The sequence below is a fragment of the Tigriopus californicus genome, chromosome 4, assembly GCF_007210705.1.
Source record: "Tigriopus californicus strain San Diego chromosome 4, Tcal_SD_v2.1, whole genome shotgun sequence".
NCBI classification, from domain to species: domain Eukaryota; kingdom Metazoa; phylum Arthropoda; class Copepoda; order Harpacticoida; family Harpacticidae; genus Tigriopus; species Tigriopus californicus.
The window spans coordinates 13,196,669-13,213,428 of record NC_081443.1 but is presented as its reverse complement, the minus strand read 5'-3'; the positions used below and the strand labels follow the sequence as shown (position 1 = coordinate 13,213,428).

General features: G+C 41.9%; 2 protein-coding genes and 1 long non-coding RNA gene across 4 annotated transcripts; 1 reads left to right on the top strand and 2 right to left on the bottom strand.

Moving 5' to 3' along the window:
- Nucleotides 1–1,878: 1,878 nt before the first annotated feature.
- LOC131879451 (growth arrest-specific protein 1-like) lies at nucleotides 1,879–14,034 on the bottom strand. Its single transcript, XM_059225779.1, has 4 exons — nucleotides 13,811–14,034; nucleotides 2,831–3,125; nucleotides 2,552–2,755; nucleotides 1,879–2,475 (listed from the first exon to the last, which is right to left on the bottom strand). Exons 2-4 carry the CDS (start codon nucleotides 2,894–2,896, stop codon nucleotides 1,900–1,902), a joined length of 846 nt encoding a protein of 281 aa, XP_059081762.1. The 5' UTR covers nucleotides 2,897–3,125; nucleotides 13,811–14,034; the 3' UTR covers nucleotides 1,879–1,899.
- LOC131879450 (uncharacterized) lies at nucleotides 3,119–5,827 on the top strand. 2 transcript variants are annotated; one of them, XM_059225777.1, is made up of 3 exons: nucleotides 3,119–3,393; nucleotides 3,505–4,464; nucleotides 4,534–5,827. In XM_059225777.1, the coding sequence occupies exons 1-3, from the start codon at nucleotides 3,297–3,299 to the stop codon at nucleotides 4,986–4,988; spliced, it is 1,512 nt and encodes a 503-aa protein (XP_059081760.1). In that variant the 5' UTR covers nucleotides 3,119–3,296; the 3' UTR covers nucleotides 4,989–5,827. The 2 variants fall into 2 exon arrangements, with proteins under 2 accessions (XP_059081760.1, XP_059081761.1); XM_059225778.1 differs by having other exon boundaries at nucleotides 3,119–3,383; nucleotides 4,534–5,826.
- A 147-nt stretch (nucleotides 14,035–14,181) lies between the features above and the next one.
- Nucleotides 14,182–16,187, bottom strand: LOC131879329 (uncharacterized). The gene is made up of 3 exons (XR_009373138.1): nucleotides 15,795–16,187; nucleotides 14,344–15,658; nucleotides 14,182–14,261 (listed from the first exon to the last, which is right to left on the bottom strand). It is a non-coding gene; the product is annotated as an uncharacterized LOC131879329 (long non-coding RNA).
- Between the last annotated feature and the right edge of the window lie 573 nt (nucleotides 16,188–16,760).

Below are 16,760 nucleotides of genomic sequence, written 5' to 3'. Positions count from 1 at the left end.
AGACTTTTTGAAATAAAAAAAAATACATTAATTGAACAAAGTGTGGCTTCTTTTTGGATAAAAAAAACCTTAAATGTTGGTCATCCAAGCCAAATCAAAGGCAATGTAACTTTAATGAGTGACGCCATTACATCTTTTGGCGTACGATGGACATTTGATTTTCTGCAAGGCAAATTCTTATAATTTGCACTTTCATACCCAGGGGTGATTTTTTGCAAGAAATGTTGTTGGGACGCAAGAGCAAGCCACGAATCACATGTAGTCAACAAAAACATTTAGCAAAAGAAGCCCAAAATGTGTTTGGCCCATTTTTTTAATTTGGTAGTATTTTGGATAAATATCAGAATCTAGCCTTATTTTTGGGTAGAAACTAGTGCTAGGGCGAGTCCGGCAAAAGTTCGACTTGTACGAGTCCTTTGATATATTGACTTTTAGCCGGGCTTGCCGAGTCTTTTACTGAAGCCAGGTCAAGCAAAACGACTCGTTTTGCGAAATTTTAGAAAAAAGAGGTTTTTTTTGACGAGCCCTTTCGAAAAGACTCAAGTCCGGCCGATGTAATTCCGAACACGCCCAACATTTGTAAAAAAGCTAGGAAAAAATAAGAAACCTGGCGGAAACACCTATCAATATTTTTTTGCTTTCAATGCTCCAAGTTTGGAAACCTTGAGCAAAACAAAGAAGGTCCGAGTGTAGGTTTGGGTTAAATGATTTTTTTCACGTTCTTTTTGCTTTATCTTTAACCCGACTTATCTTTGGGTTTGAAAAAAAATGATTCCATGAAAAGAATAGTAATGTATATGGTTGTAAAAGGCTTTTTAGTGATTAATAGGGTGACCCCACGTGATTTCGTGAACGCAAATTTTGAAATGCGACAGTACTTAATTTTACCCAGTCGCATTTCAAAATGTGCGTTCACGATAACTCTCTGATACCCGCAGTAGGTGAAACTGGGAACAAATTGCATCTCAAAAGATGCGCTTACGAAACCACGCAGGGTACCAGATGTTCGTCATTTTTTTTAACCTAGGTCATAGGCATAGAAAACCATAACTAGAATGCTTAAGCTCAACAGGAGCTGTATCGCCATGAGCATGCTTTCAGGTCAGCTGACGTTGGTGGAAAAGGGAAATTTCATGAAATCTCGCTTTGGGCAAGTTGAATTATTCTCATGAAACGTTTGTTATTCCTCTTTAATCTTAATTTATTTTGAATCTTCCAAATATACAAGTAGAAAGAGCGGTAGAATAATAAAGACATCCTTTTTGGGGTATGATACACGTAAAATGTCAAAAAAAAAAAAGATTCGGACATCAGTAGAGCATATCACGTACTATATTGATTGTCCTTGTTTAGCAACGCATGTCGAAAGTGTAACAAAATGTATCCACATTGCAACGCAATGATGAGGCTTTTGGAATTTCGTTTTAATCTCCCAACAATGTGCTTGAATGTGGGCGACATGATTGCGCCTATACGTAAACAAGGTAATCCCGACACCTCTGGAGGTCAGCCTCAACCCAGGCTTGTTCTTTGCGTTTCAGTTAAGTGTTTCCATCACATGGATGAAAACCTTAACTTGAGCCCCATTTTAACCCCTTCAAAATTTCGTTCTTAAAAATGTGGTCGGACAACTTACTCAAACCCGTTTTATGAAGCGTGCTGGACGAGAGCAATTGCTAGGCAAGGAGTCGTATTAGTGGTTTATATATTTGAACCATAGTTGTCCTAAGTAGCTTGACTACGAATGAAACATTTTGCCCACCAGCGACAGCTGAGACGAAAACAAGCGATCGCAGCGCCTTTGATCGATCTATATATGAAGTTATCTATGGTCTTAGGTGTCAAGCAAGTTACAGAAAATAAACCAGTGGATAAATATATTAGCGGTGTGTTCTATAACTATATTGCGTTTTGATAAAACCATGTCTGAATGAATTTACAAATGAAAAGAATTTCGAAAGCCAGCCTGGCTGTTGGTAGAGCACATGCTCGGTCCATTTTCGCTCGATCATCCAATGAGCTGACTTTGTTATCCAAAACGTCCCCTCCTCCCTCAACCACCACATTTGTCACCGTTCCAGATTTCCCCTCTCCGTTTCCCAGTTCTTCTCGTTCCACTTCTTTGCGGTCAAAACACAATCGACTCATGTTCTCTTGAACAACCGAGCATTGGAACTCATCGATGGTCTCGTTGGCTCGACACTCGCACTGACTCAACTTGGCAGCCTGGCCTTGACGGCTCAAAATGGAGACACTGTTCTTGCATCGCTCGGTGCACCGTCGACCCTTGAACATGGCTCGACAGAGATGGTGGTAGTATTCCAGGGCCTTGCCACACTCCGCATCCGACATGCAAATCCAACGGGCCTCGGAACAACTCACCACCGTGTCATTTCGGGTGGCGTACAACACTTCCCGGCGACAGGTTTCCAAATGGACCTTGGCTCTTCGACAACGATCATCCTCGCAATCGCACTAAAATGGGAACACCAGTCTGTTGGTCCAAGCAAGTCAATGGACAAAAAGAAGGTATACATGAAAGAGATCTCACAGTCATAAGACGCTGGCCTTCGGGGGTGGACGTCAGACCAATCAGGGTATTTTTGCACCCCTCTGTGCAATCCTGAGTCCGATTTTGAATGAGGGGATCGCATTCAATCAAATAGCTCTTCAAGGCCGTCCCACAGCCCGTTCGATAGGAGCATTGCAAACTGGCAAAGTTACACGAATCCAGACTGGTGGAAGATAATATGCCCTGGAAGAGAACAAATAAACGGTCCTTGAGTGGCCTAGGGATGAACAGGGTTTTTGTGGTTTAGTGATAGGTTACCTGGCTTTGAGATAAAATGATGGACTGAGACAGAAAAATCATGAGCACTCCTATTCCTAGACACATTATAGGCGATCAAATCTGGGACTATTCATGATGCCGATGTGTTTACTGTGGCGAAGTGTGCCTTTTTCCTGTGTTTGATCCAATCTTCAGAGTTCACCTGTGGCCAACCATAACATAACATTGAGCCAAGCGTTGGTCGGCCCCCAACCATTCAGGGTTCCGGATGGTTTGAACTTGTGAGCCAAAATATCCGTCACAAATGCATTGGTCCTTCGACAATTCCTATGGTCTGAAAGTATGGGGGAGAGATGGGGGAAATTTTCATATCTAGTGCGCCAAATGATCTGAGAAAGGGAGCATTTGAAGTAAACAAGCCGTCGACTTGAACCAATCTTCAAACCCATCCAAGAGCACAAGGGATCGGAATTCATCATCTTCAGAACGGAGATGGCGAGGATGGATGGGATGTATGATCAAAAGCGAGGTTGAGCAAGGAGAATCGTCGTTGTTCCGTCCAAGGTTTTTCATGAATATCCGGTCCGGACAGGTTTGTTGTGGTGATACTTCTTTTGTTTGATATATTCTTATGCTTCACGTCCTACCAGCAACTTTCTATCCTGAAAAATCTTACTTAATTCCTGGTTTAAACGGTATGGAATTTCTGTTAGATCGCCCGGGTTTTGCCCACTTAATCTACAATATCCTGGATCACTTGGATATCTCGACTCTCGCTCGGTTAGAGCTGATTTGTCAAAGTTGGCGAAATTTCATGATTCGCGAACAAGTCTGGCAGCACGTGGTGGATCATCGATTGGCCGGTGAAGGCACTTGGTTGAGAGATCGCTTGAGCCAAAACTATTCGACGTTTGACATGGCCCAAAAAGACCGGGAAAACGGGGACTTGGCCACGGCTTCCATGAAGCTCCGACAATTGGCGTGGCGCATACAACGAGGATATTTAGGGGCGTGGAAAGATCAATACGCGGATTTGGTGAAAATCCAAGAAGCCAAATTTGTCAGGGCTATGAAGCTGAGAGGCCGATACGTCCTCTTTGCTATGGGCGGGGCCGTCATGGTTCGACCATTGTTCCCCCTGACATCGCCCACTGTGGAAACACCAGGATTAGAGGATGTGCCTCCAATGGAAACAGGAAACCGATCTGTGCCCTTTGTGCAATTTGGTGGTGGTCATCGAAGAGAGGTGAACGAGTTCGATATCAATGGAAAATTTGTGGCCACGGTGGGAAGGGACCGCAGGTTGGTTTTGTGGACGATCAATTGGACTACCAAAGAGCTCTCCGACGAGGATATTCAACTCCATTGCGCCGTTTCTGAAGCGCACAAACGCCTCATAACCACTGTCAAATTCATCAACCCTCACACTCTAGCCACGTCCTCCAGGGATCATACCATTAAGATCTGGCACATCAAACCCGGTCAAGAAGGCCAGGGGTACGCGTGTGACCTGACTTTGGAGCAAACCCTTCAAAGCCACACCCATTCGGTGTGGTGCATTGACGTGACCCAGGACTTTATTGTATCGGGCTCGGCTGACAAGATTCAGCGAGCTTGGAAATTCGATGGCGATCAATGGGTTGAACATCATGCATTCAAAGGTCACTCCACAGGTAGATGTTATACGTAGATGGTATTAGAATCCGCTTCAGCTTTGAAGATGTTTCCTCTGTATGTTTTAGGTGTACGAAATGTGATGATATTCCAATCGATGCCAAGTTTCTTCGTCTCTGGTGATCTCTTGGGCGAAGTGAAAGTGTGGAATCTCGAGACGAAGGAGATCCAGTACGAAGTTCCGGAAATAGAATCCCAGGGATGGTTTCGACATTCCGGAGCTGTGGTTTCTCTGTCGGAAGCCCCCGGGATATTAGCGGTCATGTTCGGGAACATCCGGATAGGGTTATACAACTCCTTAAACGTGGCAGTCTCTTTGGATTTGTTTCGCATCGTCGATGTGACCCCTATCGTGCCTCAAGGATTTGTCCGGAGCATCACCATGACCAAGTTTCAGTTGTTCTTGGCCACGGTAACGGGTCAGAATGACATTGCTGTTCTCGATATTTGGGATGAGCTCAAGTGTCAGAGTCGCCTCGAATCGAATGTGGTCGGTCAGGAATGGCAATTCAATCTCAAATAATGCGGAGATGGTATCCTAAACAAGCCAGATCATTTCGTGCATTGTAAAACTACAAACTACAGACCCTTCCACCTGATGGAAGGTGACGATCACGATCGGTCCTGATCAATTTCGGGCTGCCAAATTGTCCTTGGACGGGGATTCCATCCAATTCATTAAATTGGAACCGATGGCAAGCGAGCTTCCAATTCGACGTTGTCGTCTCGGAATGGGCATTTAGAGCACTATTATTGTCAGTACTGCACGCCAAGGAGGAGCTCGAAGAAGGCCATTAAGGGAAGGGCGCACAAATGCTGATGTGTAGCTCGGAAGTGGAAATGAGACGATTGGGATTACTTTCCCGTGTCCTCGAAAAAGAGAGCAAGGTCAGGCTTCGGACTAGATTTGAAATTGGCAATCAATTGAATCGCCTCGTTGGCCAACACACACTACGATTCGGCTTAGTGTCTCGAAAATATTTGATTTATCCGAGAAGCAAATTACCAAATCAAATATCTGAAAAACAATACCCAAATAAAAGCATTTTCATGGTAACAAAAAAAGCCATACACCAGGTAGTTGAACCTTGGACATTATTTTGTTTTATTTCATTTTTTGGAGGGCGAGCTTCAAAATTTGTTGGAAATTGGGTTGCCTCTGTTATGTTTTTGTCAGATAAGCTTAACCAAGAATAGGGTTGGCTGAAATTTTCCAAGCGAAAACATTCGTCTGATTAGTCCGTGAAATAAAGTGCGCAAAGTCTGAGCCACTATCCCACGGTACAATTTAGTTTGTGCATTGGTGACACTCCTTCCAAGAATAAGGGCCAATTATTTCAATGATTATTGGCAACAAAAGTCAATAGTTATTTTTTTTTAGCAATGATATCCCAGAATCAGAAGTATCAAAAACACCATAAATATTTAGATAAATATTTGCCACTTCTGATAATGTTTTTGGACACTATTGTTGACGTTCTTACTTGCTTTTTATAAATTACTGTATCTTATTATTTATTTTTATTACTGCCAAAATTACCGTGATAAGCATCAAATAGTTTTCTATTTGGTTAGCAAACATTAATTCCCATCTTCCGACATTAAACGTAAGGAATGGTTCCAATTTGGCCCCGGGAATCACAATCTCAAGGATGTCGAACGATCCTGGCTCAGCAACACCTGTCAAATAATGAACCGACGAAAACTGAAAACATCTGCATTTTTGCATTTTCCCAAGTGAGCTATGGCTAAAAACTTCTCTCCCTGGGGCCCCGTTTCGTCCACATTCCTATCAAAAGTGCAACGCTTTGTAACTAATGTTACGAAGATTTTCTCCTGGCTCATAGTTGCACGATTTAATACGAACTGATGTGATCTATGTACATTGGAAGATCGATTGTTATTATGTTCCATAAGAATCTCAGATGTGTTAGACATATGTGTTGGCCAAAAGAAACTTAATGTGGAGATTATGATGATGTTGGGGCGGTGCTCACTCAGGGCAGTGAGCTCTTTCTCACTCTTGTTGCAACCATCCCTTTGTAATTAGTCTATCCCAATTACACCAATCATCTATTAGACCAATTCAATATCATGAGCGGAATTCTTGGATACGGTCCTCTCCCCTCGGCTCATCTGGCGTTTGTCATCACTAGACCTCGAAAAATAAGTTGCCTTTTTAGTAAAGTTTTTTTTTTTTTAACTTGGGAAAAAATGTGAAAAAACAGTTGGCAAAACTTGAAACGAGTTATAACAATCTGCAAAAACAATTTATCAAAATGCATCCATTGAGTTTACAAGAAATTAACATTTTTGCTTGTAATGCTGGACATCAGGACACGTTTTCAATTGGTAAAAATGTCATGGTAAACAATTGACTCTCTTCTGGAGTCACTCTTGTTGCTGCTGAGGATGCTTTTGTTCAATTTAATACTTCAATTCGTTAGTGGACCAAACATTGTGTCAAGTTTAAGTGGCAACAGCTAGATAAACCATAATTTTTGCATTTAAATTTTACCGGGGATTACATTCTTTCCATCAGTTAATATAGCCAATGAAAACCCAAACCAAAAGAAAATTGCAAAAAGGTTCGGGCTGACGATTGAATCGTTCATCTAATCATGCTACACAGAAATAAATAAAGAGGTACCAAACAAGGAGCTGCCAGATAAAGACCCAGATGACAATAAAACGGCAAAAAACCCGCGCTGAATTGTGAAATCAGTAGTAGGAAAAAAGTGGGAAAAAGGGTCGAGAAAGTGGAAAATTGCAAATATGGCTCAATGTTTATTTTTCGCTCAAAAAGGTCAAAAAAGTTACAAGTTTTTCAGGTTATAATTGTTTTCGAGGTATGTAATCATCACCATGGTTAAAAAGCCTTATCAAGTTTCGGGGGAATTGATGGAACGGATCTTGGCAGATTTCTACCCTTCAAAAATAAAAGGAACCCTTTCATGCTTAAAAACCAACCAAGACCTGTTTGGATATTTCCGTCGACACTCAATCTGGCATTTTAACCACGGTGTGGGTCGTCTCATGGGTGAGAGAGAGGAGAAGGAGTTCTTGGGTAAGATGATCATCGTAGAATCCAGCTAGGATGTTTGAATCCAATTTTCTCAAATCCTCACTCATGATCAAACTGAGGCAAGAAATAAACTAGTATATTTAAGCTCTTAATCAGACTGCAGGTCCGATTCGTTTAGCTCGATTATTGGAGAGGTATAACTTCATTTGTTCGTTGTAGGATCGAAATAGTGCGTGTAAAATTGTCATGCAAGAATGTTGTGTTAATCGAATGTACTGGATGTAGATTTCAGCCCTCGTTCAGAAGTCCTATATCAAACAAAAAAAGATAAAATTGTACTTTGCAATGATATTTGTTTTTCTACTCCTTGGACTTTTAAAAGCAACAGATACTGTTTTTCAATATCTGTCTTTAGCTATTGCAGAAGGATTGATTCATGGCTGTTGATCTGGTTTTCCCAAATTTACTCGATTTCTATGCTCGGGTTTTGCATTTTTTTGTAAAAGCTTGCTAGAAATATAACAGAAATCAGGGCCCTGGGCCTGCAGCCATGCTCAAGGATTGATGACTTAACGCACCTTTCGAAATGAGGCAAATGAATAAATCACCGGGAAGAGTGTCTTTTTGTAACTGTTTCTTCACCATTGACGAGGAAGAATGTTTTCTCAAGGGCACCTTGGTTTTTTCAATGGATTTTTTCCCTTGCAATTAGAACCCACTCAAAAGTCAACCGGTCCAAGTGAAGGCTATTCTCGATGGTGAGGAGAGGCTGAATGGTTAATACTTTCCAAATTGAAAAGTCATGTTCCTCCTTTCCCCTGTAATTTCCTTTCTTTTATGGCGACTGGTTTTCAGAGGTATAATATTCATTCTCATGCAAGCAAAGGAAACCAATCGCCAAGGTTAGAAGCCTTATTTCATGGCTCTGTGTTCACAAGTGGCTTGAAAGTAAGTTTCTAGTCCCTCGTAGAGAGAAAGAATATTTCCACCCATGAGATTTGCCTTGAAGTGGTTTTGAGTGAAAATAACACCTTGGGAATCGGCGCTCATAAAAGAAAACTGCGTATTCAATGGTTGGGTCGCTCTGTTTAAGTAGTTCATTAAAGTTCTGATTTCAACAATCCTATACGGTCAAGACACTTTGAATGCATGGACTTTTTTCAAGCCTCACCTTGTTACACAACACGCAAAGAAAGCCCCCGCTATTGAATAAATAGCTATTCCCATCCATCGATCAGCACCGGGCTTAAATGAGCTTCTAATTCACCCACAATCAACCTGGTTGTTATTCGCATTTGTGTTACCACATACCGTCGAATCGGACCAGAGACTCTAATTCGGACTAGCCGTAGTCATCTTGGACGATATGGCGGTATTCGTTGGAACGAGCTTGAACGTTGTTTGAATTGTGAAATTGCAAGTCGGACTGCTCTCAGCTCAACTTGTTTGCACGTCATGTTTCAAATTCATGAGCATCGCTCCCGACAGAGCAATTGGCATCGACCAAAGTCACAGCTACGTCCGATGGATGTGCATATACCCTGTCTCATACCGTGAAGTACCAGCTAATGGCCTCATTTGCATGCATAAACAAGTGAACATTACTCTTGACTCAGAAGCCCCGGCAGTTTTCATCCTCGTTCCGCCGGATTTTTGATGAATAACTGGTTAGTTGTTGGATTGGTGGATTCTACGAAGAACTAACGAAGAACCTTCGTGGATATGCCGCGGAAAAATGACCAAACCATGGGCAGCGGGTAATCTTGAAATTAGCGCTCTTATCATTACTGTACATGGAAGTTGTTCATCCTCAATACGTTTTAAATATTGAAGTCTGCAAACTACATTGTCGTCTATTGGTACGACCCAGCTTTATCTGCTTGCTGTATTTCTATTTTGTGCACATTCATTTCCCACGTTTTCGCCGACTTTGATCCCAACAAATCGGGTGGAGACGATCAAAATACTCGTTATCCATTTCATGATAACTAACGCATATTCAATGTTTTTGTTTATTTTGTGGTAAGACAAAGCCTAAACATATTTTTTAAAACACTTTTTGTAACAACTGGAGAAGATGAGGCAAAGTGCCCTAAAAGAAAACACAAAAACGACAAAAAAATCGTTCTCCCAGATGACGATGATTCAAATTACGAGGTCTAAAGGCAATATTTTAAGGGGGAGACATCATTTCGTGGATGGAACAGATTCCTGGTAAGGGAGAGATCCTTCATTTCATTCCCCACCAAGCAAACTTTTAGGCGCCAACCACATCCACTCATAGAGAACAATCTGATCGTCATGCATATGAAAAAAATGGATGATGTGATGGCTTTCTTTAAGGCCCGGGCACTTAGCATACAAATAAAAAAGACGGTAAAAGCTTCAACAGATGTCAATTGGCTCATGATCACATTGAGATGGTGGCAATTTGTTCTGATTTTGAGCAACCACGCATTGCACTTTTTATTTCTAAGTACTTTTTCGGTTAAAGACTCAGATTTTAGGTTTCGGATTATATGCTTTTGTGGTTTTTTGACTAGCTTTTATGCATGCATGCTTTAGTGCCTTAAATGAAGTTTATCAAGATAATATGGCCCTCTCAACTCTCAAAATGAGTTGATTGCTCAAATACTTGGTCGGTCAATACCACAAACGTCGATTATATAAACCCTTAGATTAAGAACATGCACTCAAAAATGGAGTCCAAAGATTGGCTATTAACTCGTTTGGGCACAATGGACGCAAACTTGCAGGAAGTGAAACTCGCGCAACCTCCTAGTGGTGACGCACACTGCCAATCTGAGTTGTTTCGGTTACCTCATTTCGATGGTTGTTCGCTGGTCTCTGTCTAACGGACCTCCTTGGCTGAGGCTGTTAGCCCATCAAATATTTACTTTTGGTGACCTGGAAAAACAAAACCAACGCACATGTGCCGAATTATAATCGGGAAAACAAACGCACGCATAGATTTCAACTCCGAATGGGTAAAGCTTAGACCGCTCATAAATCAATTGCGCCATAATATGCCATAATTTGCAACAACCTTTAACGTCACTTAGCCGACTTCCTGAAACGTTCATCATTTTGAGTGCAATCTCAAACATTATTAATTTTCAACCACCCTAAAGAGGGTGAGTTTTTCTTCAAATGGTTGAATACCTCGGTGAATGATGCTTTAAATTGATGTTAGTTAAATATGAATCTTAGCATATTAAGGTGCAAAAGATATATTTTTCTTGAATGATATCCTTGGTGGACTATTTATGAGCCCAGTGAAATTATTGTAACAAATAAATCGATGATTTTCTTCATGACTTTATTTCTTCACGTCCAAGTTTTCATTGCTTGGACGTTCTGCGGTCTGTTAAATATTACTAGCCATGCGTAATATCTACTAATTATCTTTAAGGTAATGCTGAAAATGATGTCGATATTAAACATCTTGAAATCGTTAAGAATACACTTTGTGCTACCTCAAAGAAATTTTATTGTAACCAATGTATTCCCAACTTTGGACCGCAAGAAAGTGAAGGGTTAAGAGACAAATAACTTGTCAGGATCAAATAGATATGCTTTGAGTCAGCATCGACTAATTCGGCCATGACATTACTACGAGATATTTTTCAAGGAACTGAAAAAAAAAAGTATAATGATAAGAACACACAGTGGTAAAAATACCCTTTAGAGTTTTGATGGAAATTCCCAAGCACATCTTGGCATTTTTCTCCCTCAGAAAATCATGGGGAACAATTTTGATTTTATTGCTTTATGAAATTCTAGCCCACATAAAAAACTTACAGACCTAAAAACATTACAAAAGCTAACATTTTCAAAAACCTACCCAATGTAAGTTGGGAGCACATTAAGTTAGCTCTTGAATATAAATTATGATATCATCTATTTCACCGCTACTTAGTTACATGGAATTTAGTGGTCCAAATTTAATCGGTTTTAGCCCCAAAATACAAAAGATTATTTTTCCTCTTCTTAGATTGTCTTATAATAGCTAAAAATGCTATATAATGTTACTTAAAACACACTAAAAGTGTAATCTTTGAAAATGTGTTTTACAATCATCATGTGTACACTTAGTTATGGATTCACTTGAATTCTGAAGACGGTACATACAACAGACAATGTTTTAGATTTTGTCGTTACTTGAAGATTTTGTTGAAACTGATTGAAAATAGCTTCTTTAAGGTTTCATTGATATTTGTGAAATTTTCAGTGACCACTCAACGAAATGTACCATGGACGCTTTTAAAAATGAATTTTAAAAAATCTGCTTTTTTGAGGGTTTTAGATATGGTTGTACAAGGTTTTAAGTTTATTTGAAATTATGCAAGAAATGGAAAAAATAATCTTTCATTTTTGCGATAGTGAAAATCGATATTAATTCTTTGGAAAATTGAATTAACATCTAACCGGGGCATTTTCGGGCTAAAAACGATGAAATCTGGACCACTAAATTCCTTGTAACTAAGTAGCGGTAAAATAGATGATATCGTAAATTACATTCAAGAGCTAACTAAGTATGCTCCTAATTTACATTGAGTAGGTTTTTGAAAATTTTAGTTTTTATAATGTTTTTAGATATGTAAGTTTTTTATGTGAACTAGTATTCCATAAAACAAGAAAGTGAAAGGTGTTCCCTATGACTTTTTGGGGGTAGAAAAATGCCAATTTGTGGTTGGGAATTTCTCTGGAAACTTGATAGGGCTTTTTGAACACCGTGAACAGGTACCAAATCTGCGTGTCAGTCACAATCAGGGCCCATTCAAGTGCATTCTTGGTCTGGGTGAGGGATATTACAAATGAAACTTTTTGATTTCCAAATGAGCCTTATTCACACTCTACTTGTATTGACGACCACTGCCTAGCATGCATAATTCAAGACATAGATCCTGGATTCCCAGTCGTGGTAGTGGTAGTGGTAGTGGTGGTGGTGGTGGTGGAGGTTGGAGCTACTCCGGGTGATTTCATGCTCGTTGTGAATGAGGTTCACGCTGCGATCTAAAATTGGATTCCTAAGTCCAAGCCAGTAGGACTGTCTATGGGCCCCGATCTGAAATCTATTTACCAGTTACGCCCTCCACTGTCATGGTTTTTGATTGCAACACATTGGATTATGGACCTCCTCATCCTGGGGCTGAAACCCGTGCGGCTCTTTCAATTGGGACTTAAGCACCATATCCTATTTGTGGGTATGAACGCAGTCCAACTCTCGACTGATAACTCGAAACCATTAGGCATGTTGAAATGTCAAGCCAATTTCAGTCCCACCCATGCCTTCAAAGCCTCCCCTTTCTGGTCGACCCATAAGTTAAGACCCTTTTGAAATGAGATTCCTCGCCACATATTTCCATTCCCCCCCTTTACAACTCACAAATATGAATGTGTTCAGCCGTCGCACCGCCCGAGTTTACATTTGAACGTGGGCCACGAGAGTTTGGGGGGAGGTCGAAGAAGTAATTAGAAATCCGAGGGTGGCAGCCCATCTAATTCGAAACACGTAACTAATGTCTTTCTCCTTTTTGTCTCGTCTTCAAATTATTTATGTCTTTCTGTTTCTGCTGTGAAGCAATGCATTCCAACTTTTAAGTGAGAACAAAATCCTTGGACTCAAATAAGATGAAACATAGCCAAACTTCCCACCGAGACAAACATTCTAAGAGCAGGCCAATATCTTCCATGATTATTCGTCGGGTCATTTTCGCCTCTCCATACTAATGTGGTCGAATGGCTCTCGTGTCTCCACCACGATGGGTGGGTGGGGTGCTCTTCACAGTCTCGGAGTCCGAGATCGAAACCTACAAAGACATTGTAAAGTACCCCACGCTGAGTGGTGGAATTCACCACCGTTGATACCAAATCCCGCCTGGTGTGCGGCAAATTTCCTGGCACCTACGTATAATTTCAAACTTTTCCGAGGGTTAAAGGAGAATTGTTAGACTTTCCTTTGGCGACATCAGCTCTCAATAATCTACAGCTAATGTCGATCATTTCGTAACACGACCAAACCAAGACCTGACAATGTCTCTAGGATCTAAGCCAGTTACGATAGTATGTATGTGTCCCTAAGGAAGGGCGTGATCCTGCCCGATGTGTGACGTTATCCTCCTTCCTTCTCTTTCTCGTTATCGCTTTCGGCCATCCGCTCAGATTAAAAGGAACCGAGTGAATGCGTTTCAACTGGAGAACCAGCCCACTCGTCCATAACATCTGTGTCTGGTCACCAGGGGGTGGTCCGGCGTTTCCTTCCGTTTCGGATCGACAAATGACTTGGGTTGCAGTAGTTAATCATGAGTAATACTCACCCGAATGCCAGGGACTAATTGGCAAAATCGTCGCATGGGCCGGAGGGGTCTGTAGGTTTTCCCTGGAATGCACGGCCCCATGATCGCCCCTCAACTCTTTTCGCCTTCCACTTCAAATGGAGACCTGGCTCTGGCATTATTTGTGTGGCACTCCAAGTTCAGAATTGGCCCCCGACCGCTTTTTTCAGCAGCTGAGTCGTCGGGAACGTCGCCCTCTTCGCTGTTGTTCGAAAGTGTCTGCAACCCCATGTTGGTGACGCTCCCAGGGTGGCAGAAAACGCCAAGAATGGAGTGAAGGGCAGGTGGTTTCAGGCTACAAGCTTGGGTAGATCATGCTAGTTTGGCATTCTCTTTTCGTTTTGGCTCTTCGAGGTGACCAATGGACCAGCAATTTGTCCACTTGGTGGTGGAAAATCGGGATGCGGAATTCGCTCTGATTTGCATCCTGAAACTGGGCGAGTAGGCTGGAGCCGGTGATTGAAGATGGGTGAGGATGAGTCATGGCGAAACGTCATACCATCATGGCATCATACCCTCATCTAATCTAGGGGCCAAATCGCATTCCGAAAACTCCTTCAATCTGAACGATGTTTCTTGTCGGTTTGAGATTCTTCTCATCTCGTCGTGTGGATTGCATTCAATTCAGCCAACCAATCCCTCCTCGCTCGCTCAATCTCGGGATTCTACGTAGATTCTTGACCCGTGATAGTACTGATCAGGTGTATGTATTTCATCGGACAAGCAAGGTTGGCGAAGCATCCCCCCTCCCTACTTCCCTCCTATGATCATCATTTGAAAATCTTTGAGAGATGCCTGATTTTTTTCCTTGTGTTGTAGACCGGTGTGATTGTAATCTGCGATTTCTCTCGGATGATCAACCCTCTCTCTGTGCAATTGGCATTGGCAGGAGGAGTCCACCGTACGTCGGACGAATAGACTCGAAAAAAATTGGGCACTTGAGATTTATAGGAATTGCCGCCTTCCCTCCCTCAGCTTGGTCCAGTCCACCTAACGTGTTATTCTTATTACAAAATTTACGACCTTCTTTGAGGTGTAACGTCGAGAAATTTGAGCGAGAGCCGCTGGATCACTGGTGAAATTGCCAACCCCGCACATGAATACCTATGATTGTGCGTGCAAAGGGCCAGTGCCAGGGAGTAAAAGACGTTTGATAAAAGACTGTTTCCCTATCCCTCTCAATATTGACCAAAAGAGGTCAAAATCGGTTCACATTTGACTTTGGTAATATTTACACCTTCACTCCGGGTAGAATGTCAAAGTGATGGGCCTTTTGAGACTGTGTGGTTTGAGTGGCGTCATCTTGCTCGATGATCTGTCGCATGCGTGGAAAAAACAACATGATCGTGTGGTTCACGCTGATAGATAAATGAAATCCAAGTCAATATAAGGTCGTCATCGAAAACCACCCTTGGATGTGTGCCCTAGATCCTAGATCCAGCACAGCAACCATCCTCAAGACCAATAGCGTGAGCCAAGGTGATGGTTAGCATTGCTGGCACGATCACCCAGATACCAGCAAACACCATGGCAGTAAACTAGCTGTACGGCTTGACAAAACCAGGGTGAAGGGTGAAAGTGAATCGCGATGAATGCCAGAAAATTGGGGGTTCTGGACACCTTCGGTCGGGCCCAATAAGGGCACCAAATGACACGTCTTTCTCGTTCTTTGGCATTCGTGAATCGTGTTGAGGGTGGTCGGGCGTGAACAGGTTGGTGGGTGAGTTGGGTTATGACAGTATCATTGTATTATCTGGATTTGAGTCTGTCAAAAGGGAGTGCCAAAACCTCGTAATTGGTACCAGGGCTCTCCCAAACCTTTCGCTTCTCCTAGGAAACAAACAAAGTTACATCTAGTACGTACAGTATATCGAAAATTGCCCTAGGACTGGTTAGAAAGGGTGGAATTTGTCGGTTTGGATTGGTTTTGGTCGACAGGAAACTGGATCTTGATTGTCTCATTCACCTGATCCTCCATCTGTCAAAATAGTCTTTTGATGACTTCGTTTCCCCGCAATCCTTCGGGACCTCCAGGCACGAAAATCCAAGGTTTCAACCCTAAAATCGGCCAACAGAGAACACCCATGAAATTGGACGTGCTTGCTTCTCCTCTTCCTCCTGGTCCGTCTCATCCAAGATGGTCGCTCCTTGATAAGATAAAAATTAATTGATTTCCCACCAATCAAGATCTATCTTGAACAACTATGACCCAGGACAATGGTTGTCAACTTTCTGACAAGGCATCCAAATAGTGAAAGAAGTTCGGATCTTCCGCGAAAACGATGCCCACCCACTCATTCACCATCAGAACAGGAAATTGGGTGGGCTCTCATAAAAGCTCTAATGTTTAAATGTACGTACACTCTGGCTATAGATTATGCGACAACTCATCCAGGATTCTTTGGAACACACTCGTTCTCCAATACGGAGGAAGCTCGTGTCGCGAGCGAGTCAATTAATTGTGGGATTGGATTTCATGAATCCGTCCGTGTCAGTGAGGAGAGCGAGTGCTAGAGAGGCTGTACAAACATTGACAACTACTCAATCAAATTTCCATATGGTGGATTCTTGTCCTGTTCCCAGATAAGGTTTTATGTACAGTTTTACGTTACAAGTATATCTACTAAGCTTAACAAAATAAAACCTTGATTTAAAAACAGCTTTAACGACCCTTGGCAAAGGCGTCCCTCAGGGTGAGAAACTATACTATCCACAACATTCATTGGTCAACAATGCCTTCGAAATAACTCTGAGCTTGGTCTACGACTAATGCTCATATTTGCGAGGTCTCCTCAATGATCAAAAATCACGAGTGGGGTTCGGCTTAAAGTGTAATTTGAAACTAATAGATTGCCACCACAGAATATTCACCGGATCTACCATCTCTAGTGCATGTACTTTGGCATTCAAGCTCATTCTGTTTCTGGAAATA